This window comes from Lissotriton helveticus, chromosome 1_1, assembly GCF_964261635.1.
Source record: "Lissotriton helveticus chromosome 1_1, aLisHel1.1, whole genome shotgun sequence".
NCBI classification, from domain to species: domain Eukaryota; kingdom Metazoa; phylum Chordata; class Amphibia; order Caudata; family Salamandridae; genus Lissotriton; species Lissotriton helveticus.
The window spans coordinates 1,914,056,092-1,914,080,400 of record NC_136057.1 but is presented as its reverse complement, the minus strand read 5'-3'; the positions used below and the strand labels follow the sequence as shown (position 1 = coordinate 1,914,080,400).

Genomic DNA, 24,309 nt, shown 5'->3' with positions numbered 1-24,309 from the left:
CTCCCGCAGCCCCGTCCCTTTGGGAGCTAAGATGGCGGCTGCTGCCCTCTCGGCTGCATTGGTCCGTTAGAAGCGTTTGGTGTTTCACAGATGCTCTTAGTGTAAAGAACCCAAAGCAAATACATATTGATTCTTCCACTGACTGTCTGTTATTTGTGCTTTCGTGACAGATTTTCCCTGCAAGTACAGAAATTACGGCAAATTGGACTAGACACTGTTATCGAGGTGTTCGCAGCCAATCAGGTTAGTTTAAGCATGTTTTATGTAGCAGCCCAAGATTGATTCCAGCATTACTAACTGCACCATTAGCTAGGAGACCTTTGGCCAATTGTTAATTGGCTGCATTGCCGCAGAGAGTGCAATCAGCTGAAACAACGATCAAGTGCTGAAGCCGGAGCAATGCCCTCTGTTCACAGTATGTAGCACAGTGTGTACCTGCTGCACTTGTATGTCTTCCTACAGTTGACGGGTTTAGATGGCAATGCAAAAACACATTGACTGAGTACTCTTCAAAGAAAGCTATGGATGGCTTTTGTAACATGCTGACTTGTAATTTTTCCTCATGTTCCACTACTATTCCTATTGTGAAGCGCTCTGACACCTTCGGGTAAAGTCCGTGCTATATAATAGGTACAATAAATAAAAATAGGTCTGACCGACCCCAGACGCGCAGGTCCAGTGGCGCAATCTGTAGCCTGAAACCACCCAGCCTATGTTTTCGTCAAGTGTGCGTCATCCTGGCCTCGCCTACCTCCTGCTGCTCCTCTAGATCTCTGCGAGTCCATGCTGTCTACTCCGGTCAGCTCAGGCTGCTGTGCGAGCAGATCCTCCTGGACGGTCCCCCGCAGCTCCTAGTGGACTGTCACTGGCTCGCTCTGCTCCAACGGTCCCAGTCTGCCCTGCGTTGGTTCAAGTGCAGTGAGTGAGATGCTCAGAGGGGGCTGCCCTACTTCTCCTTGCTCGGGATGGAGCCTGCGTGTCCTAGTCGCCCCTCAGGCTTCCCAACCCATCACCGCCTGTGTTTAAACAGTTGCTCCTTGTAAACTTAGGCTGTATATGTGTAGACTACATAGAAATAAAAGTACGCCTTTGCCGTTGCGCTGAGAAGCGTTATCGTTCCGCTGTACGCGGCACATGTAGCGCACCCGCTATAAATCCAGTCTGCTCTAGGTCTTTACCATTAGTGGAAAATAAAATTACTCTTGCCGAAAATGTGGAGTTTTGCCAGATGTGATAACAAGTAAAATACTGACGTGTTTCATTTCTTCCTTGGACATCACAAAGTGGGCCCTTGTTGAAATAAATATTCTCTGTTATTGATTAAGTGACTGTTCATTATGGTGTGATATCCCAGAGGCTGAGCGAAAAGTAGGTGGTATCTCCCAGTGTGGTGATCCAGAGATGGGTTAGGCACGGCACTGCTGCCAGATGTAAAATGAAACCTTTTAAAGAAGTTTCGCTGCCAGTCTGCAGATTTTATAATGTTGCAGTGGTATAGCAAAGTATATTAGCTTTGTGAAATAGATATTCCTAATTTTTGACGTTCAGTGACGCTCTCATGGTAGAACTTCGATAATTCAAAGATACCGCTTTTAGCTGTTTTTAGGTCTCGGCTGTGTGTGTGTGTGTGTGTGTGTGTGTGTGTGTGGCGGGCTCTGTGTGTGTGTGGCGGGCTCTGTGTGTGTGTGGCGGGCTCTGTGTGTGTGTGGCGGGCTCTGTGTGTGTGGGGCGGGCTCTGTGTGTGTGGGGCGGGCTCTGTGTGTGTGGGGCGGGCTCTGTGTGTGTGGGGCGGGCTCTGTGTGTGGGGCGGGCTGTGTGTGTGGGGCGGGCTCTGTGTGTGGGGGGGCTCTGTGTGTGGAGGGGCTCTGTGTGTATGGGGGGCTGTGTGTATGGGGGGCTCTGTCTGTATGGGGGGGTGTGTGGGGGGCTCTGTGTGTGTGGGGGCTGTGTGTGTGTGGGGGCTGTGTGTGTGTGGGGGGCTGTGTGTGTGTGGGGGGCTGTGTGTGTGTGGGGGGCTCTGTGTGTGTGTGTGTGTGGTTCTGTGTGTGTGTGTCTGTGTGTGTGTGTGGGTGCAAATGCAATACGTCTCGCATTTGCGAGAGATTAAGCTATTAATCTCTACTACTCTCTAATGCTTACCTATTGCCACTGTAAATGACAATACCATATATTTATCAGTTAAAAAAAAACAATAAATGAAAAAAATTACATTTGCAATGCCAATAGCTCTAACTTTAACAAAGACGAGACCATTGCATTGTAAATGCTTGTTAACTTTGTTCTCAGCGAGCCCTCGTCCTCCCAGTATACCGGATTCAGACTGCAGAAGAGAACGGATGCAGATGCCCGTCTCTGTAAGGTAACTTGAGTGACCTTTCCAAGCAGATATGGATGCTTGCTATTTACCCTTACTATTCTTGTTTAACAGTGGGTAATTTTTGCTCCTTATGCCCCTTGTAGAAATACAAATTTGCAGGTAACACTCTTCTTTGATTTACCAGCGAGGCAAAGAATCGCTGACTACCAAAGGTAGGACTGTAACCATTGTCTGGTGCAGGCTGTTAGGCTGATGTTCACCTGGGTGATATATCGTGATTTGGCCTTTTCACTGGTTATTTCTCTCCTGTGTGTCTCTCTGCAGATACAGCAAGAGAGCATTTTGAAACACATTAATTTTCAAAGGCTGTGGTCATGTTCGCTTGATAAAAATATTTGTTTAAACAATTTTCACTTTTTAACCCACGGTGAATGGGGTCCATCCCTTTCTATACATATACATTTTCCTTTCAAGTTACCCTCATTTGAGGCTCCACAGGAATTTTGATCCTTTCTGAGTTGCCACACTGGTACCAATGGAGGACTTACTGAATCTTTTATGAGCAACCGGATACCTTTAATATACACAAGAGCGAGGTGTATGAATTTCTCACATCACCTTGTTGATAATTTGTGATACCCAATATTAATACCCCCTTCGCCCATCTTTTTACCATACAGGCTGTCTTGTAATATATCCTTAGTCCTGAAAAAGACCTGTGGAGATGTTTTTCATTTACACTCTTTGAATAAGGGTCGAACTTTTGACGTACTGAACAGCCACTCCGCACTAGCATTTCAAATATTGGTGCTCAATGATATAGCTATAGGTGTTAATTATTATGCTAAGTTACTACAGATGCATAACTAAAACATATTCTTCTTTCCTTCTCAATGGGTATTGTAAATGTTAAATGTTGGTCTATGTTGAGTACACGGCCCATATCTATGTATGTAATGATATACGGTGTTGAATTGTCTTGTGCTATATATTTGTATATGTAGTGTGCTATACGATATAGGACTTATAATATTGTTTACTTTTTTGAATACACTATGTTAGTCTCTGTTTTTGAGTCTGTATGGTATATAATGTGAATTATATATCATTCATTGGTTTTTCATAGTGGTCAGGACAAAATATAAGTATTAAAGTAATTCTACTTTGCTCGACAGAACCAACCATTAACACGTACTGTCACAATTGTGCTGCCATTCCTTTCCATTCTTATTTTTCTTAGTTGCAGGTTTACGAGACCAACTGTTTTAGCGCATATGAACTTTACATAGCTACTTTTCATGGCTTTGGTATTAACAGTTATCTTACCAGCATAGAGAATTCATGTTTGTGCGCATACTAATGATTTTCACAGTGAACTATCTATATGGCAAACATCATGGCTTTCAACTCCAGCAAATAAAACACTAATTATTAAGTACCTCAACTAAAATTCCAACATACGGTATGGACGCTTCTTCATATTTGACAAAGAAGAGTTCCGGATTTGTTTTCCAAACTCCAAGCCACATACTTCTCTCCTTCAATTTCTCAGAAAGGAATTTACTCATCGCCTCATCAGCTTCATCTGCCTGATAAAAGAGGAAAGCATCATAACATTAACCAAAAGATGATGTAAAACAGTATGGATGCAGGATAAGTCACCTAGGGATATATTACCAGTACCATTAGTTCTCAGAAGGGATATGTTACTTGCAAGTAACTAGTGTTTTCCACTGCTGGCTTTTATTAGATTCACATGCTTAAAACATTCTCAATTGTCAGACATGGGCTCAAGCCCTGACAAAGGGGATTAATTTAGGCAAGCTGATTTATAAAAGATCCACTGATGGGGAATGAAGTATTTCAGAGCATGGTGCACACCTCTAGCAAGTAGAATACACACTAGAGGGTTTCATATTTAAAAAGTCTTTCAGAGCATTTTGCGACTTAAAGGTGTGACAGAAAATAGTAAATAGTTTATAAAAAAGTGAAGCACGTCCTTTGTGCATCAGCTCAGAATTGTATCAGTAGGATAGATTTGATATTACAGACAACTATGATGAGTTGACATAAAATAGTCAGTGAGTAGTTTGTAAAAAAAGTAAAACTGATCCTTTGTGCATCAGCTCAGAATTGTATCAGTAGGATAGATTTTATATTACAGACAGCTATGATGAGCTGACAGTGGATGGTATTGACGAGATTAAATGTATCAAAGTGACTACTTCTGTTTAAGGAAAAGCTGTTCTCCATAGGATTTCCACTGCATTTATAAGCGAAAGTTGCATAACTGTAGTCCTGGTTCTGCATCAATTGAATCTTCATAGAAAGCATAAACACTTCAGTAGTTCCCCACCACTTTTTTCAGACCCTGGGAACACCATTATGTAGCTGAATCTCATGTAGACAGCACGAAAATATTGAAACATTGTCTTTGAAACTGAAAACCTCTGAATACATCTGTTGAACTGATACTCACAAAAGGTGTATTTTTTGTGGACGCTCTACAGTTTGATTTTGCCAAATATTTCATAATACCATATTGCAGCATCTTTTAATGAATAACCAAGGATAAAAACAAGTTACTTACCTGTACACTGTGGTTCTCCAGTATTGATATCTTTCATAGATTCACATGCTTGAATCTTCCCTGTCATGTTGGGAGTCTCACGGTACTAGAAAATATAGCAGTATTAGAAGAAAAAATTACTGCAACCCCATGGAAATGGGACTCAACATTTGTTAACCTATCCTCCTCTTTATGAGGTCCAATTGTCAGCCAATGAGATGCCAGCCCTTCAGACCACAATCCCCTGCAGAGCCACCATACCTCAGATTTCGAGTGTAGAGTAAGCTTCTCATCATGAGGTTAGAGTGGTTCGCCTAAAAACGGGGAGGTGGGCAAGCCGCATGTGAATCTATGAAAGATATCAATACTGGAGAACCACAGTGTACAGGTAAGTAACTTGTTTTTTCTCCGGCATTGAATCTTTCATAGATTCAAATGCTTGAATCAGAATAGCAAGCAGTATATAGATTTTTAGAACGCGTTTTAAGGAAAAAAATCCTTTTATAAATATGAACTGTTGACAAAAAGAAAAAAGGAAGCTGTCTTTCTGCCACTCAGAACATCCAGAATTAAAGAAATATTATTATATATATATATATATATATATATATATATAAATAAAATGAAAACCAAGTGTATACTCGTATAAACATAACATATTGATTTCAACAAACATTCAGCGATGAAAAAGTACCTTAATGGAATATTCGACAGAGCAAAGCCTGTCCCACCACCGAATCTCCTTTCCAAGCAGTATCCAGACAGAAATGTTTTGTAAAGGTGTGGACATTCGACCATGTCGCTGCCCTACAGATGACGGGAGCGACATTCCAGTGAACATTGCAGCAGCAGTAGCAACCTTCCTCGTCGAATGGGCGAACACCTTTGAATCCAGAGGTCTTTCTGCTTTCTCATGACAAAAACAGTTGTTGATGAAATCCATCTGGAAATAGTATGCCTAGGTAATGTGTGCCCTTTCCTGGGAGGAGCAAAGGCAATTAGCAATTGATTTGATTTCCTCAATGTCTTTGTACTATCAGTGTAAAATTCTAAACAACGTCTAATGAGTGTAGCGATCTTTCCGCTAAGGACGATGCCTCCTTAAAGTATGTAGGAAGAACAATAGGTTCATTAAGATGGATTAAAGTCGGGACTTTCGGCATGAATGTAGGATACGTTCTCAGTACCACCTTATCCTTCTTAAATTGCATGAAGGGTTCAGAAATTGAAAAAGCCTGTATTTCACTGACTCTTCTGGCCGATGTTAGGGCTATCAGAATTGTCATTTTCCATGACACAAACTTTAGGTCAGCCTTATGCATGGGCTTGAACGGAGCTTTCATTAGCTGAATAAGGACTGTATTGAGCTGCCAAGAAACCGCCAGAGGCTTCACAGGTGGAAAAACTCTGAAGAGCCCCTTCATAAACTCTTTCATAACTCTAGTAGACCAAAGAGAAATCTTTCAGGTTTTCGAAGGTATCTAGAAATTGCCGCTAGATGTACTTTGATAGAGAAATGGACTAATCCTGATCTGGCAAGATGTAGCAAATACAGCAGAATGTGCTCTGGCGTTGTCTGTAACGGGTGTAAAGAGTGATCCAAACATCAAAGGCAGAACCTTTTCCATGTAGCTGCATACGTCTTGTTGGTGGATATCGCTCGAGTGGGTGAGAATATCCGAGCATTCTTGAGGAATCTGTAGAGATTGAAACTACGTCACGAGGTTCCATGCCGATAAATTCAGAGATCCTATCTGTGGGTGTACCACTTATTTGTTATTTTTTTTATTTTATTTTTTTTAGAGTTTTCTATAGCGCTAGCCAGACCCAAGAAAAGTATCGGAGCGCTTCACATAATAAACAGTATAAAATATCACATATAGTGCACACAAGGAATACAAAAACATGTTATAACTGTGATCAATGTAGTAAACTTAGTTCGAAGTAAAAGCAAGGCGAAAGTAATTCTGAGCGATAAAAGTCATTTCAACACTGTGCAAGTCATAGCATCCAACTATCTGTGGAAGGCGAATGTATTACGTTTTGAGGTTGTGAATTAGGGCGGTGATAGTCCAGGTTTAAGTGAGGAATTTGTTCATCAGGAATAGTTTTGCTTCCTTTTTGAAGAGAGGAATTGGGACGATTTTTCTGATTGATGGAAGAAGTGAATTCCAAATTCTTGGTGCCGCTCCCGAGAATGCTCTGTTGGATGTTTTAGTCTTGTTGAACCGCGATGGTATCAGGAGTAGATTGTCTGCACTCCTAGAGTGACTGTTTCTTCCAGATAAGGTAAGTTTCTGACCTAGGTATTATGGGGTGTTGAGGAGTAATGCCTTGTGCGTGATGCAAGCCATCTTTATTTGAATACAGGCTTCATAAGGTAACCAATTGAGTGCCTTTAGGTGTGGTGATATGTGGTCAAATTTTTTCGATCCTGTTATAAGTCTTGCTGCAGCGTTAAGACAAGCTTTTAGAGGGGCGGTTGAGATTTTCCATATTCCAACCTTGATACAACAAAGGACTGGACTGCAGTTTTGAGGTCCGGGTTTTCGATGAATGGCTTCATTTTTCTGAGATAACTGAGGTGAAAGCGAGCATTTTTAGCCATCAAGTTGATGTGAGTTTGCATGTTAAGGTTCTTATCTAGTGTGATTCCAAGCGATATTGTAGAGTCCACTAATGTTGGTGTACAGTTCAGAGCAGTGATCATTTTGGTCCATTCCTTTGTTTCCTGGGAATTGTTGGGGGGCGAGGTAAGAAGGAATTCAGTTTTTTGTGAGTTAAGCTTGAGGAAGTTGTTTGCTAACCACTGGACTGTTTTTTCGAGAGCTAGATTCATTGTCTTTATCTCTTCGATGGAGGTAATCTTGATGTAAAGTTGGGTGTCATCTGCGTACATGTGGTAGGAGATGTTCGCCTGCTGAAGTAGATCTGTAAGTGGCTCAACGTATAAGTTGAATAGAGTGGGGGATAGAGTGGAGTCATGGATATTAGGTTGTGCACAGGTGGAAATTGAATGCGAGGGGCTAAGGACATCCTGAAAAGCTCCGAGAACCAGAACGGTCTCGCCCATGCCGGTGCTACGAGGATCAGGTGACACGGTTCTAATTTCATTTTGCGTATTAGTTCTGGAATTAGAGGGAACGAGGGGAAAGCATATGTAAACATTCCCGTCCATCTCAGTTGAAGAGCGTTCCCCCATGAACCTTTTGGTGGGAATCTGCTTGCAAACCTTATGCACTTTTTGTTTTCCTTTGTTGCAAAAAGGTCTAGGCTTGGTGTTCCCCATAGACCAAATATCTGGCGGATTCGATTGTGATGCAGTTCCCATTCGTGACAGAGGTTTGAGGATCTGCTTAGTGAGTCCACCCATGTGTTGTGTATTCCAGGAACATGTTCGATCTGTAGGGAGATGTGCTTCAGAAGCCGCCAGATTTCCTGGCCCTGAGTGGACAACGTTTGAGACCTTGTTCCTCCCTGTTTTATCAGGTAATACATTGTTTTAGTATTGTCCGTTCTCACTAGCACTGGGGAATTTTGGATTCTGGGGAGAAAAGGTTGAAGGCAGAGAAATACAGCTTTTAGCTTTAGTAAGTTAATGTGCAGAAGTGCTTCCTTAGAGTTCCAGTGGCATTGGTTTTCCAGGACTTGCAAGTGTACACCACATCCCTGCGTAGATGCACCCGTTGTCATTATGAAACTTGGGGGTTGAGGCTCGAAAAGAAGTCCTGTTGACAGACTCATTCTTACCCCCCACCATGACAAAGCTCTCTTTATTTGTGGATTGATGGAAATGAGGTCTTTGAATGATCCTTGGGTCTGTATCCATTGCAGGTCGATTTGCTCCTTGATAGACATGGCACCTTGGCGTGGGTCTCCCTTCGATTTTTTTGCTGTTGCCTCAAGTGTTTTTGCTTGTTATAGATGCTTTGGGCACTGTGCCACTGCTGCCAGTGCCATAGTGCAAGTGCTCCGTATGGTAAATTGATGTATGCATTAGTGACTCCATGATTGGCTGGTTTGGTTTACTTGTCAGACCCTAGTACAGTGCACCGAGTGTGCCCTGGGCTTGTAAATCAAATGCGGCTGATGGGCTTGCAGCACTGGTTGTGCCACCTACAGAAGCAGCCTTTAAAAGTGTGTCTCAGGTCTGCCATGGCAGAGCCTGTGTGCAGTCTGGTACTGCCATGCTGACTGGGCAAGTGCACCCACTTGCCAGTCCCTAAACCTTCCCTTTTCTGCATATTAGTCACACCTATGGTAGGCCCAAGGGCAGAGTGCGCATTGTAGATAAAAGGTAGGACACGCCCTGGTGTATGTGGCATGTCCTAATAGGGAATTACAGCCATTTTCGTTTTTCACTATTGCAAGGCTCCCTGTTCCCCATAGGCCAGAATGGGCAGTTTGATGATTATAACATCTTATTATCCTAACTGACTCAGGGAACCAGGTAGAAATTCAACAAAGTGCTCCAGGACTGACCAGAACTGGTTTTGACTAGGCAAAGGTCTCTCTGCCTTTAGAGAACAAAGGGAAAATGAGCATAAAAGAGGTGAACCAGATCCCAGAACTTTAGATTGCTTTGGGAAACGAGAAGAAACCTTTGCTGAGGAGAGGACCCAGAGGATCTGAGGAAAAGTCTATCCCTAAGCCGAGTGCCGTCTGGGAGATTGGCCTGCAGCGGTTGCCTGACTGCCAAAAAAGGAGAAAGGACTTGGTACTACTTTCATTCAACTTGTGAAGGATCTTCAAGTGCTTGAGATAGAGCTTGCCTCCCGCTGAAGTCTCAGGGACAACAGACTTCACCCACCAGCTCCCCAAAGAGTTCTTTGGAAGTGTCTGCAGTTGTGTTGGGCTTTCTGAGGGACTGCGTGTCGCAAGAAGCTGGAAGGGCGACTCACGAAGAAGCATGTCACCGCCGCAGCCGCTGTCGTTCCATCACTGAAGAAGGGTGTTGCCACTGCCGCTTCACCTTGCAGAAGCACCTCGCATCGCCGGAGAAGAGTGTCGCCGTCGCAGCAGACGCCGTCGCATCATCGGGAAGCGTGTTGCCATCGCAGCTGCTGTCATCGCATCTTTGAAGAAGGGTGTCGCCACTGCAGCTGTCGCATTGCATCGCCAAAGGGTCTCACATCGTCGGAGAAGAGTGCCGCAGTCGCATCAGATGCCGTTGCCTCTACAGAGAAGCGTGTCGCATGGCCTGTCGCGGCTCAGAAGAATCGTTGAGTCGCTGCACGGCCGTCGGGTGTGCACGCATCATGTCGCATCAAGGAGAAAACACCATTTTTGTTTCATTGCAACGGATCTTCATCGCATCACGGAGCTGCTGGTCGCATCGCCACAGAAGCGCAGTAACAAACCGACACATCACCTCCCCACGCCGAGAAGAACCGACGCATCCCCTACGCATCAGTAGGGACCTGACACATCACCGTCTTGCGTGTAAGGAACCGACGCATCACCTTCCCTGCAACACTTTTGTTGTTTTGTTACGCATCCTAAGGTACATTGAACTCAAAGTGTTGCATTTACCATCTAAAGAGAACTAAGCTAATTCAACCATTTTTAAAGTACAGTATTGTTGATTTTTGTTTGTGGTCTGGTGTTAAATCTATATAAAAATACTTATTTTTATACTACAACTTGTGTGGTGTCCATCTGTAGTGTCGTCACTGGGTTACTGTATGTGTTCACAAATACTTTACACACTGCCTCTAAAATAAGCCTGCTTGCTCGTGCCAAGCTACCGAGGGGGTGAGCTGGGGTTATTTTAGGAGTGTACTCCCTTACTCTGACTAGACGTAAGGGTCCCTATTTGTCAAAGGTACCTACCTCTGCCAACTAGAGACCCCCAAATCTAACACTCCTGAAGTGGCCTCATGTGCAGCCGACAATTTGGGATTTGTGGTATGCAGGATGAAAGCATTCCCATTAGAGACTTGTACGTGCTTACTGAAACATACCCTTTTCTCTTGATTTGAGATGCCAATTTTTGGATTTTCTGAATGCGCTGCTCTGATGGGTATGCTTTTGCTTCTGTTGTGACCAGTACTGCTCCCAGAAATTGAAGAGTTTGAGATGGTACCAAAGAGGATTTTTCCACGTTGATTTTTAAACCTAGGGTTTTGAAGAGCGGACAACAGACCTTTAATAAAGTTTTTGCGGACTGATATGTGGGAGCATTTACTAACCAGTCATCCAGGTAAGGATATACTTGGTGTCCTTGCTGTCTCAACCAGGCTGCCACCGGCGCCATTCATTATGTGAATACTCGGATGCCAACCGTAGACCGAAGGGCAACACCTTGAATTGACAGTGGCACCCTGCCACCTTGAACTGTAGGCAACGATGTTTGACGTGAATAGGGACGTGAAAGTATGCATCTAAGAGATCTAAAGATGTCATAAAGTCTCCCCTGTTTAACATTAGGAGAATTTCTTGCAATGACAGCATTCTGAAGAGTTGTTTCTTTATGTGCTTGTTCAAACCCCTTACGTCCATTATTTGCCTCCATTTTGTACTTTGTTTTTTCTTTACTAGAAAAAAATGGGAGTAGAAACCTTTTCCTTGAGGTTGTTAAGGGACTTCCTCTATTGCTCCCTTTAAAAGAAGTTTCATAATCTCTTTCTTTAGTATTGACAGATGTTGATGTTTTCTGGGGACGGGAGATCGCAACGGAGGTTTCTGAATAAATTCTAGGGTGTCTCCACGATGCAGGGATCCAAGACAAGGCCCTGTATTGTACCACCTCCTTCCTCCTCGGCAGAACCCAGAGCGTCCGCCTCCCCCCATTCCGATCCGCAGCCTCCGAGATCATCTGTGCCGTACCCCAGGGATCTTCCCTCAGCCCGACACTGTTCAACATCTACATGGCTCCACTCGCACGCATCGCCCGACAGCACGACCTCAACATAATCTCCTATGTCGACGACACTCAACTGATCCTCTCCCTCACCAAGGACCCTCTCACCGCCAAATCCAACCTCCACGAAGGAATGAAAGCCGTCGTCGACTGGATGAAGTGCAGCCGACTTAAGCTGAACACAGACAAGATGGAGATCCTCATCTTCAGCTCCAACCCATCAGCCTGAGACGACTCCTGGTGGCCCTCGTCACTAGGGGCACCCCCGACACCAACCGTCCAAGCACGCAACCTGGGAGTCATCCTCGACTCAACGCTCACCATGACCAAGCAAGTCAACGCAGTCTCCTCCTCCTCCTGCCAACACCCTCCGCATGCTCCGCAAGATCTACAGGTGTATCCCGACAGACACGAGAAGAACAGTCACCCAGGCCGACGTCAGCAGCAGACTAGACTTCGAAACGCCCTCTATGCAGGAGCCCCGACCAAGCTCATCAAACGACTGCAAAGAATCCAAAACGCCTCTGCACGCCTGATCCTCGACATTCCACGCCACAGCAACATCACCCCCCACCTGAAAAACCTGCACTAGCTCCCGTCGACAAGAGAATCTCCTTCAAACTCCTGATCCACGCACACAAGGCACTCCACAAGACCGGCCGAGCCTACCTCAACAGTCGACTCTCCTTCTACGTTCCCCACCGTCACCTCCACTCCACCGACCTCTCCCTGGCCACCGTCCCACGCATCCGGAGAACCACCACCGGAGGCAGATCCTTCTCCCACAGTGCCACCAAGATCTGGAACACCCTTCCCCTCAACCTACGACAGACTCCAGATCTGCTGACCTTCAGGAGACGACTCAAGACCTAGCTATTAGACCAGTAGCGGCAAACCCCTCCCCCCACCTCCTGTCCCTCAGCGCCTTGAGACCCTCACGGGTAAGTAGTGCGCTTTACAAATCTTGTGATTGATTGGTGAATGATGTCTAGAACCCATTTGTCCGAAGTTATTGTTGACCACTGTTGATAATACTGAGACAGGTAATGGCATTGGTGAGGTATGCGATGAAGAGAGGTGGGTGGCGCTATGTAAGTGTCACTGTTGTGTACTGTTGCCTTGAGTGTTTCCTCGTGTTGGAGGTCGTCTTCTGGCCACCTGCTGTTGATAGGGCACATTATGTGACCGATATTGCTGCTGGTTTGGATATTGTCGAAAGCCCAGTTATTGATAAGGTTGGTATCTATAAGATTGACAAGACTGCCTTTGCTGGTATTGGCCTCTTCCACCTCTACGGTGAAAGGATTGATACCTTTGCTGTTGTAGTGTCCCAAGACAGCGTGCCGTATCCGTGTCAGTCTTAATCCCTTGAAGCCCATCATCTATAGGTTTCCCAAAAAGGTTTTCGCCATCAAAGGGCATGTCTACAATCTTGTTTTGTACTTCCGGACGGAAGGATGTAGCTTTTAGCCAGCCTTGTCTGCGCAGAGTGATAGCCCATGCCATCTGTTCGAAAGCCACTGAAGATATGTCCAAGGCTATATCTATGATTTCCAAGGCCGCCCTGGCCCCTTCTTGTAAAATCTGTAGAGTCTTGTCTTTTTTGTATGTAGGTAGATGGTCTAAAAAAGGTGCTATATCTGACCACATTTGCCGATCATAATGGCCTAAAATGGCTAATGTATTTGAAACCTTGATAGACGTGGTCGCCATTACAGTAAAGCCCCTTCCTGTACTATCCAGCCCTCTGCCCTCCTTATTAGGAGGAGAGGATCATGTGACAGTAGGATTTCTTGATAGTCTTTGGGCTGCCTGCATGACTACTGAATCAGGCTTTAGATATCCGATTAGGCATGCAGGCGAAGATTCTGGAGCCTTATATTTTTACCCCTTGTCCAATATGTAGTTTACTATCGGAAGGGTTCTGATTGACTGACCTTAAAATTATAAAGGAAACAATCCGCCTGTTTCACGGACAATTGCAACTCAAACCTCGTTGAAGCTCTTTCTAATAGCTCGTGAAAACCTTCTATGTCCTCAGGAGGAGAGTTTGCTGGGGAAGGTGTATGAGAAGAGGAAGAAGGATCCACATATTTGTCCCATTCGTCGCTCACAGGCCCTTTATCATGGGTTAGTTTGCCCTCTTCTGGCTGGTCCTCTACATCACTTTCTATGTAGTCATCCCTGATGGCTATCCACCTTGGCGTTGGAGTCTTCTGTGCAACCAATGGCGGCTGTGACGCATCGGAAGAAGCTGTACCCTGCTGTTTAGACGGGGTAGCTGGTGTTGGAGCATTAGCATCTGGGAATCTTTTATAATAGTTGCCTATCATGTGCTTTCAATCGGAAATCAAAATGGTATATTCCCTTGGCGGTGGAATAGAGTCTTCTTCCTCCTCAAAATCATAGTTCTCCTGAAAAGATTCATATCTGTGTGACTTTGGAGGTGGGCGATCCTGAAAGGGAAAATCTGCTTCCAAATAATAAAAATGTTCTTGCCCCTCTTCTTGTTCGTCTGTATCTTGACAATTCACTTTGAGTTGCGATGGACTATACGCTGGTCCACACTGATCATCCTCCTCTAATTCCTGCAACTCTAATAAATGAGAAGGTGGAAGCGGTGAAATCTTACTCCATGCTGCCAATTCAGACCTTCTTCCAGAATCCGGTGTCATGACGAGGTTGTCGATGGTGTCTCTTTTAATCGTTAAAGTCGTCGACAAGTGATTTATCATTGGTGATTTAAAATCAATCGTCGATGGGATCGTCGTTGTCGTGGACGAAGTCCACTTCGTCAACGACTATGTCTTCATCAACGACGACTTTGTCGTCGATGCTGTCATCGGAGCAGGTGGAACATCCTGCGCCTCCACCATTGGTTGTGGTACTTGTGTAGTCACAGGACGAGCCGGAGGAATAGTATCACTCGGTACTTCTACTGATATAGGGGGCTGTGTTGCAAATCTTCTCCTGTAATCCACTAGCATGGCTTGTAAGTCCGATGGTAAGGAAGAGGGCATTTGAACCATCTCTTGATGATATTCTTGCTGAAATTGAGAGGGAGGACCATATTGCTCATAATCCTCGTACTCCCCTTCGGAATCAGTATCCTGGCATTTAATGTGAAGCTGAGAAGGGCTATCGGGGTAGCCAAAAGATCCTTCCTCCTCATCCGATTCCTCTTCTACTAGGAAAAGTGCAGGTGGTGACTGAGTCACCCACCTTGCTGAGGTGATCTCTGGTGTAATCTGCCGTTTAAGCAGGATTGACATTTTTTCCACCGTTGATGGGACAGTCGACGAAATCACAGTTGTCGACGCCATAGTCGTCGTTGACATTGTTGGTGTCGCCACACTCATCATCGACATCCTCGTCGACGTCATCATTGTCAAAACCAAGACCTCGCTAGTCCATGAAGACCAAGCTGATTTTATACCAATGCGGAACACAACCGCGAATATCCGGCGATTGGTGCGACTACTGGAGGAAGATCATTCAGATGCGCAACACCCAATGATCCTGTCGGTGGATATTGAGAAAGCTTTCGATAGCTTAGAATGGGAGTATTTATACAAAGTATTAGGACGCTTTGGCTTGGGAGAAGATTATTTACAATAGACGAATCGGCGATGGCTAGAGTGAGAGTAGGCACGATAATATCCTCGCAGTATCCGGTGGAAAGAGGGACGAGACAGGGGTGCTCATTATCCCCATTGCTCTTTGCCTTAGCGGTGGAACCCCTCGCGGCCACGGTCCGGACGGGAAACCACTATGGAGGACTGAGGGGTAGGAATGGTCAACAATACATTTTGCTATATGCGCATGACCTGCTGCTCTTCCTTGAAAATGCTAACAGTGCTATGGCAGGAGCTGAGAGATTGCTTTCAGACTTTGGGGAAATCTCGGGTCTACGGGTAAATTGGTCCAAGACATGTTTGTTCCCGGTTCGACGGGGGAAAATCCAACCTGGCATGATCCGAGCAGTGCGGTGGGAACCCACCTGCCAGAAATATCTGGGAGTGCATGTTTATCATGCGGCGGCAGACCTACTAGAGGAGAATATAGGCCGCGGTATTGAAGGGTAGCATGGCCTTTTGGGCCACCCTCCCGCTCTCAGTGACGGGACGCATAGCTCTGCTTAAAATGATAGCGCTCCCTAGATTCTTATATTATTTCAGAACGCTGCCAGTGTGGATACCTAGCTCTACTTTTCAAATATTGAGATCGCTGATAGTATCTTTTCTTTGGGGCACAGAAAGGCGCAGAGTGGCGCAGGCCACACTTATAAGACCTAAGGCTGAGGGAGGGCAGGCAGTTCCGGACTTCGAGCTGTATTATTTAGCAGCCCAACTGCAGATATTTACGCAAGAAATAGCGCGAGAATTTAGAGGACCAGAACACAGGAGGGGTAGAGGTGTGCCTCGCCACGTCCTCTCGTTCATCGCGCTTCAACAGAAATTAGATCTTAAAGATTTAACACTAGAAGAGAAAACGCTCAGACTATGTTGGAAACACTCCCAACGCAAGGCGGGCATATTACACCCGTATGCATCCGAGATTCCCCTCGGGATGATAACGGCGTTACCGCACGGAGGCGACTGGTCACAATTGCAACTCTGGGAGGAGGCAGGAGTTCAAATGTTAGGAGACCTGTACGAGGAAGGGGCGATGCTATCCTACCAGACACTCCGAGAAAGGTTTGATCTACCGAGAGGGGGCTTCCTGCTACACGCAGCAGTAACAAGGGCAATACAGGCACACGGGCAAGAAGGACTGATGGAACCTAAGACAATGTTGGCCTACCAATATACCATGATTGCGGGAGGGACTTTCAAGGCGGTCACGTGTCTATACTGCAGAATGCTAAACGAAGGGTTAGCGCCTCTAGACACTCTGAAAGGAAAATGGGAGGCGGATCTACGTAAAGACATCCCTGAGGCGGCATGGGGGCAGATAGTGCGAAGAGCCTGGAAAAGCACGAGGAACGCAAGATTCCAGCTGGTACATTTCTATATCCTTCACAGAGCATACAAGTAGAAGATGCAGCATGCCCCAGATGTACGAGAGCTGGGGTAGAAATACACCACATGTTATGGTCATGTCCAGCTCTTGGCCTCTACTGGAAAGCGGTAGGGGATGCCCTAAACGAGATAACAGATCGCCGACTAGATTTCGATATGGCCTTTAGTGTCCTCCACTGGTTCCCTCACACGCCCACAAATAAGATCACTAGTAAGTTTGTGGACATGAGGCTTGTTGGACCCGGGGTCCCTGGTCCACCTAGGGTAGCTTGGCACAAGGGGTAAAGGCTTCACTCCAAGGCTATTGTGTTGTGCTTGCGTCACATTCAATACAGTAGCACAGCGTACTTCCACTCAAAAATGACATCACACCTTCTTTAGAACAGTAACAAATGTTTATCTTCCTGTTTCCCTTAAATTTGACGTTATCAACACATTTCATCAACCAAGTTTCTTGGCAAGACAATTTTTCAAGCATAAATCTTAAATGAGAGTAAGACAAATTTGTTTTACTTGGTTCCGATCATTATCAAGCAGAATTCCTTAGTCAGATTAATATACTGTATGTGGAACACTATAACCTAGCGAGAGATTAATAGTATGGCTTAAACATTAGGCAATTGGTTGCACCTTCCGTTACATAAATAAATAACCCATAAATAGTCTCAAGGACGTAAATTACATTTGTTCACCAACAAGTCTTGATGGCCAACTAATCACTTAGCATCTGTGCAGGTTCCAGGAATTGGCACAACTTTTCACCCTCTTACTTAACATAATAACGTACAGTATCAGAGGTTAGAATTACTTTGGTAAGACATTTCCTTGTACCATTCGGGGAAGTTGGTTCAGTCAAGCCCACTCCGGGGGAGAAGCAGCAGAATTTGCAGTTCCTAATGAAGGCTGGAGAGCGCAGACTAAATGGCCAATGTTAGCACTACAATCAGGTAGGAAAACGAGTGGTTAACAGTGAACATTATCTAGATACCTGAAGTAATAGAGACAGTTTAATGACAGGTTCAAGCCCTTGCAGCGTCACCACTGGAATGGCAAGATCGTATTCAGTAGTATCCACTGGCTGGCTCTCCCATTCAATTTCCTCCCAGAGTGATTGGCAGTTTCCTAAGCTTCTGATCGACGAGTCTAGCGGGGCCCTCCAGCCGTGTGGGGAAAAACACTCTCTCGTTAGCCCGCTAACTGAGGTCACCTCCTATCTCTCCTCACCTCGGTCCCAGCGGTTGTGTTTCCCTTCACCTCTCCCCGGAGGCTCGTTGCCGATGACAGAAGGCCGCAGCCCGCCCAAGGGGAGCAGGGGTGTCCACCGCCACAATCTCGCCTCCCTTGGAATCCCCACAGACTCTCAAAGCCGGGGACGGACTATCGGCGTTGCTCAGTGGAAGCAGGAGGTGGGGCACAGACGCGGGAGAGTGACGCGCTGGGCTGAGGCCTCGGTCGCTAGGCGACCTCGCCCAGCGTCTCTTCCGATTTCCAGTCAGTTTCCTCACAGCGCGACTACGCTTCCCCTCCCAGCCCGAGCCGCCGCGCTGACCAAATTACATTACCAGCACTCGCCTCAGGCGGGGGGGGGGGGGCTGGCACCCAACTCCTACAGCCTTGCACACAAGAAGAGTCCTCGTACCACAACAATGATTTAACTTTTGTTTGTCAACACCGAAGGGGAACGACGGCTGACAGCCATTTCCGTCAATGCGCCCCGTCGATTAGGAGGGCCCTGGCTCACGGTGATAATGTGGGAGCAGATCTGACATTCTAGCACTCCAGGCTGCAGCAGCGGGGCTCTCAGAGAGGGGGACTTCTCACTCTGGCTTCACCACCAGCTGTCGGTGATATCACTCTCCACCTTTCAGGGATTTCCTGTCTTCCTTGGTATCTGACCTGGTGGAATCCCCGGGGTCAATTTGGCATCTCCACTCCTGTGGCGTCGCGGAGAGACAGCAGGTCCCGGAGCTGGTTACAAGCAGGGTCAGATCAGCAGGTTGTGGCAACGTCAACTGTAAAGGGCAGCATCCCAAGAGGCAGTCAAACCTTGCAGTGCGCTAGCCTACACACTCAGCAGCCTGTACTCCAGCCAGCTCCTAGATGACCACTCACTTTTTATTCTAAAATGGCCGCCCTTAACTCCCTTATATATATAGCCTGGGCCCAAGGGACCAGAGTGGACCAGAAGGTTCCAGAACCTCTCATGTCACCTTATGGCCCAAGGCTCTGAGGTAATTTCTGACAGGCCACCATTTTAGGACAGAGCACCAATCCTCCATTTTAGAGAAGCACCTGCGCCTCACCATTAATTGGTAATGATGGTGCGCTCAGAGTTTTAAAGCCAACATCCTAATAAAAAAAATGTAGTGGACAAAACAGATGAGAAGGCAAAAAAAAAAAACATTAGGAGGGACCACCCAAAGGGCTGACAGGTCTAACACGCTTCCCCCCCAGCTGAAAGTGGGGAGAGCTACCCAACCCCTTGGGAGTTCTCGTCACTAAGGCGGAAATACCTTGAGAGACCGTCTGCGTTGGCGTGGTTCACTCCAGGCCGATGTTACACCTTGAAGTCCATTCCCTGTAGGGAGATGGACCACCTTAGCAAATTGGGGTTCTCACCTTTCATTTGCATCAACCAGCGAAGGGTCAGTCTGAACGAGGAAGTGCGAGCCAAACAGGTATGGCCGCAACTTCTTCAGGGCCCATACCACCGCAAAAGCTTCCTGCTCAATCGCACTCCACCTCTGTTCCCGGGGAAGCAGTCTCCTTGATAGAAAAACCACAGGTTGGTCCAGACCCTCCTCATTGAGTTGCGATAACACCGCCCCAATGCCATGCTCCGATGCATCCGTTTGGACAATAAACTCATTGGAAAAGTCAGGGGCCCTTAGGACAGGAGACGCACACATAGCTTGCTTTAAGGTGTCAAAAGCTCGTGGACACTCCTCCGTCCAGACTACCTGTCGGGGATGTTTCTTGGATGTAAGCTCAGTCAAGGGAGCCACAATTGTGCCATATCCCTTGACAAAGCGACGGTAGTATCCTGTGAGGCCCAGAAAAGCTCGGACCTCAGATTGGGTCTTGGGGGGTTCCCAGGCCATTATAGTCTCAATCTTAGCCTGGAGGGGCTGCACCTTACCCCGGCCCACCAAGTGGCCTAGGTACACTACCGACCCCAGCCCAATCTGGCATTTGCTGGCCTTGATTGTCAAGCCAGCCTGCTTCAAGGCTTGAAGGACAGCCTGAATGTGACACAAATGGTCCTCCCAACTACTGCTAAAGACAGCGATGTCATCAAGATAGGCAGCAGAGAAGGCCTCCATACCAGAGGGGACCTGTTTCACCAGCCGCTGGAAAGTGGCAGGGGCGTTCTTGAGCCCAAAAGGCATCACACAGAACTGGTAGTGGCCCTCAGGAGTGGAGAAGGCTGACCTTTCCTTTGCTCCATCTGTAAGGGAGATCTGCCAGTACCCTGATGTGAGGTCAAAGGTACTTAGGTATTGGGCGGCTCCCAACCGGTCAATGAGCTCATCCGACCTTGGGATCGGGTGAGCATCAGTCTTTGTCACAGAATTCAGTCCCCTGTAATCCACGCAGAACCTGAGTTCTGGGGTGGTGCCCGGCGGGGCAGATTTTGGTACCAGAACCATCGGACTGGACCAGGGGCTGCTTGAAGGTTCAATCACTCCCAGCTCCAGAATCTTAGTGACTTCACTGTGGATGCTGGCCTTCACCATATCTGATAGCTGGTAGGACTTGGACTTCACAGGCGGGCTGTCCCCTGTGCCCACGTCATGGGTGGGTCCTTCCCGGGGTAAGGGAGAACAGTGAGGAGTACTGCTCCAGGACTTGACGGCAGTCCCTCTGCTGTTCGGGAGTTAGGGATGGTGAGAGGATCACCCCTTCCACCGACGCATCCTTCTCTTGGGACGCGAATAGATCAGGGAGAGGCGCACTTTCCTCTTCCTCTGCTCCATCAGTCACCATCATCAAGATGACCTCGGGCCTCTCATGGTGGGGTTTGAGGCGGTTGACATGGAGCACCCGATGGGGCTGCCTGGGGGTCTTAAGATCCACTAAGTAAGTTACCTTGCCCTTCTTCTCAACCACTTCATAGGGGCCTGTCCAGCGATTCTGAAGGGCACTAAGCTCTCCAGGCTCCATGACCCACACCTTCTGGCCAGGCTCCAACTCCACAGGGTGAGCATTGTGGTCATACCACTCTTTCATGACTGCCTGGCTGGCTTCAAGGTTGTCGGAAGCCTGCTTCCACAACTTAGCCATTTGGCTACGGAAAGCCAGCATGTAACTCACCACATCCTGGGGAAGCTTCCTGGGAGTCTGTTCCCATCCATCTTTCACCAGGCTGAGAGGTCCTCTAACAGGGTGCCCATACAGAAGCTTAAAGGGGCTGAAGCCCACTCCTTTCTGTGGCACTTCCCTGTATGAGAACAACAAACAGGCCAGGAGGACGTCCCATTTCCTCCGCAGGCTCTCAGGCAGACTTCTGATCATGCCCTTCAAGGTTTTATTAAAACTTTCCACAAGTCCATTGGTCCGGGGGTGGAGAACTTGTAGGTAACTCCACATTCCTTCCACGTGGCCCGCATGTATGCTGACATGAAGTTGGCCCCCCTGTCAGACAACTTCTTTGGGGAAACCCACTCGGGTAAAAATACCCATCAGGGCCCGAGCCACCGCAAGTGCAGTAACGGTACTCAAAGGAATAGCCTCTGGGTACTGGGTGGCATGATCCACCAGAACCAGGATAAACCTGTGACCAACTGAAGTAGGTGGATCCAATGGCCCAACAAACAATGTCGATGCCCACCCTTTCAAAGGGGGTGCTAACGACAGGTAGTGGTTCCAGGGGAGCCTTCAGCTTTACCCCGGTTTTCCCACTGGCTTGACAAGACACACACGTCCTACAAAAAGTGTCGGACGCAACCCTCATCTGAGGCCAATAAAAATGGGGGACAAGCCGGGCAAAGGTCGTCCTGACCCAGGTGTCCTGCCAAGGGAATCTCGTGAGCCAATTCCGAGAGAAAGGCTTGGTAACGTTGGGGAACTACCAAGGCCCGTGACGAACCGTGCACCGGAGCCTTGGGCTCGCTGTAGAGAAGTCCATCCTCCCAGTAGATATGAAAGTTCCCTGTAATGTTACCTGCTGCCTGGGCTTCGGCCGGTCGCCTCAGCCTCTCAAGGGTAGGGCACTCCTTCTGCCCCCGACAAAACTCTTCCCGGGTAGGTCCTCCCTCCACATGCCATTCGACAGGGATAGGTAAGTCCTCCAGGGAGACAACATCCCCCTCCGTGGACTCTGGGACCACCACCTCAGGTGCCCCATCCATCTCACGGGGTGTGGACGCCGAGGCAGGTTTTCCCTGTCCCCGGATCTTCCCCTTTTGGCAGCTGACTGTGCCTTTGTTCCAGGCTCCAGCCCTTGCGTACTTCCCCTCCAGGCAGTCGCGGACCGTGTGCTTGCACAGGTCCAATCAGGTGAACCCAGCATATCTGTATGCGTCCGGAATTCCACCTCTTTCCAAGCATTGTGCTCCAGGTCATTCCCCAACAGACAATCAACTGGCACGGCAGGGCTCACCGCAACTCGAAGGAGACCTGCAACCCCTCCCCACTCAAAGGGAACTCCAGCCACAGGATAGTGACCTATTCTGCCGTCAGCAATCACGGCGGGATGGAGTACGTTTGGAATCACCTGCTCTGGGGACACCAGCTGACTCCTTACCATGGTCATACTGGCACCTGTGTCCCTCAGAGCCTCCCCTCTCTGGCCATTCATGGTGACCCACTGCCCATACTTGGTGGTATTTGGGGGCATCTGGATCTTAGGAACCATCTCACTGTCTCCCAGGGACACTAAGGTTATCCCTGCCCATTCACCTCCCTTATCTAGGGGCAATTCCTCCCAGAGCACTACATTAGCCACTCCCGGGGTTTTTCCTCCAGTGGGAGGGGGTGGTCTCTTTGGGCAATTGGCATCTCCCTTATAGTGCCCAATCCCACCACACTCATAACAGCGGACAACTCTAGGCAGCTGACTATGGTCAGGATAGGGGGATTTTTGTTGATTAACTTTCGGAGGGAAACCTGATCCCTTCCCCTGTGAGCTATTTTGGGGGCCTTTCGAGAACTTCTTCTTTTTGTCTCCCCCCTCTTTCTTCTGGGGAGCGTCCTGTCCAGTCCTTTAGGTATCCCCTCCAGTCCCTTTTGAGGTCACCCGGGTACCTGCCCAGATGTCCACCTCCTCTGCAAGCTTCCTAGGGTTATTCAGCTTGCTGTCCACCAGGTGTTGACGCAGCTCTGGAAAACATTTCTCAAGGAGGTGCTCCCTCAAGAACAGATCATACAACCCCTCGTAATTAGTCACCTCACTGCCTTGTACCCAACCCTCCAATGCCTTTTTAGCGTAGTCCAGAAAGTCTACCCAATTTTGCGTAGCTAATTTGTGGCTGTTCCGAAATTTCTGCCTGTATTTTTCAGGGGTCAGCCCAAACTTCCTGATCAAGGTAACCTTCATGGTGGGGTAATGGGTCTGTTCCTCCGGCTCCAGTGCTAAAAGAGCATCCCTCCCCACTGGAGGCATATACTTGTACAGGCCACCACCCCAATGACTTTCCGAAATCCCAATGGCTCTTAGCGAGACCTCATAGGCAGCCAACCATTTGGCAATGTCATCCCCTACACTAAAACTGGCGACTACATCTTTGGGCAAGTAGGGTCTGGGCTCCCTGGTATTCTCCTTAGGTACGCTGCCACCAATAGGATTGATGGGGGTCCCTATCTGTAGGGCTTTGAGGTCTAACTCCATTAAGCTAAGCTCATGGAGAAACCTCCTTTCCTCCCGCTCCTTCTCCAATCGGGCTAATTCTAGTTTTAGTAATCTCTTTTCCCTCCTGTCCGCTAATTCTGCCGAGGACAGGCTCCTTCCAGACACACTACTGCCCGCCCTCGAATGTGTCCCAGGACCTGTTAACAGATTCCCCCCTTCGGTTTAGTACAGCATGTCTACTTCAATGATGGTGTCACGATCCCCCTCTTCCTCCTCCTGTTTCCCATCTGGGTGAGCTGCCACCCATGCTCTCAAGCTGGTTTGGAGTTCCACTTTCTTCGCACCACGCTTGAAGAACACCCCCTTCTCCTGGCAAAATTCCCTCAGTTGGGCCGCTGGGTAAGTCTCAAACTCAGCCAACTCAAACTCCATTTTACCATGCGGGACCTCAGACATTTACTTGGAGTACTCAAGAAAAAAGGCTTCAATTGAGGGCTTCAACCCACCACCAGAAAGGAATTTGGAAAAAACAAAAACGTCCAATTAGGGAGACCACTAGAAGACTCCAGGTGTAGGGTACGTGGTGCACACTGGGCCACTGTCAAGTGAACGCAAGCACAAGTCCTAATCCCACCACTGAACGCCAATATGTTGGGACCCGGGGTCCCCGGTCCACCTAGGGTAGTTGGCACAAGGGGTAAAGGCTTCACTCCAAGGCTATTGTGTTGTGCTTGCGTCACATTCAATACA

General features: G+C 47.5%; 1 protein-coding gene across 1 annotated transcript in view; it reads right to left on the bottom strand.

The window, feature by feature from the left end:
• SHCBP1L (SHC binding and spindle associated 1 like) overlaps positions 1–24,309 on the bottom strand; it is a 1,483,415-nt gene that overhangs the window by 1,376,621 nt on the left and 82,485 nt on the right. Inside the window, exon 2 of the mRNA XM_078643195.1 lies at positions 3,757–3,906. Coding sequence (XP_078499321.1) covers positions 3,757–3,906 — 150 coding nt within the window. The remainder of the gene's footprint in view (positions 1–3,756; positions 3,907–24,309) is intronic.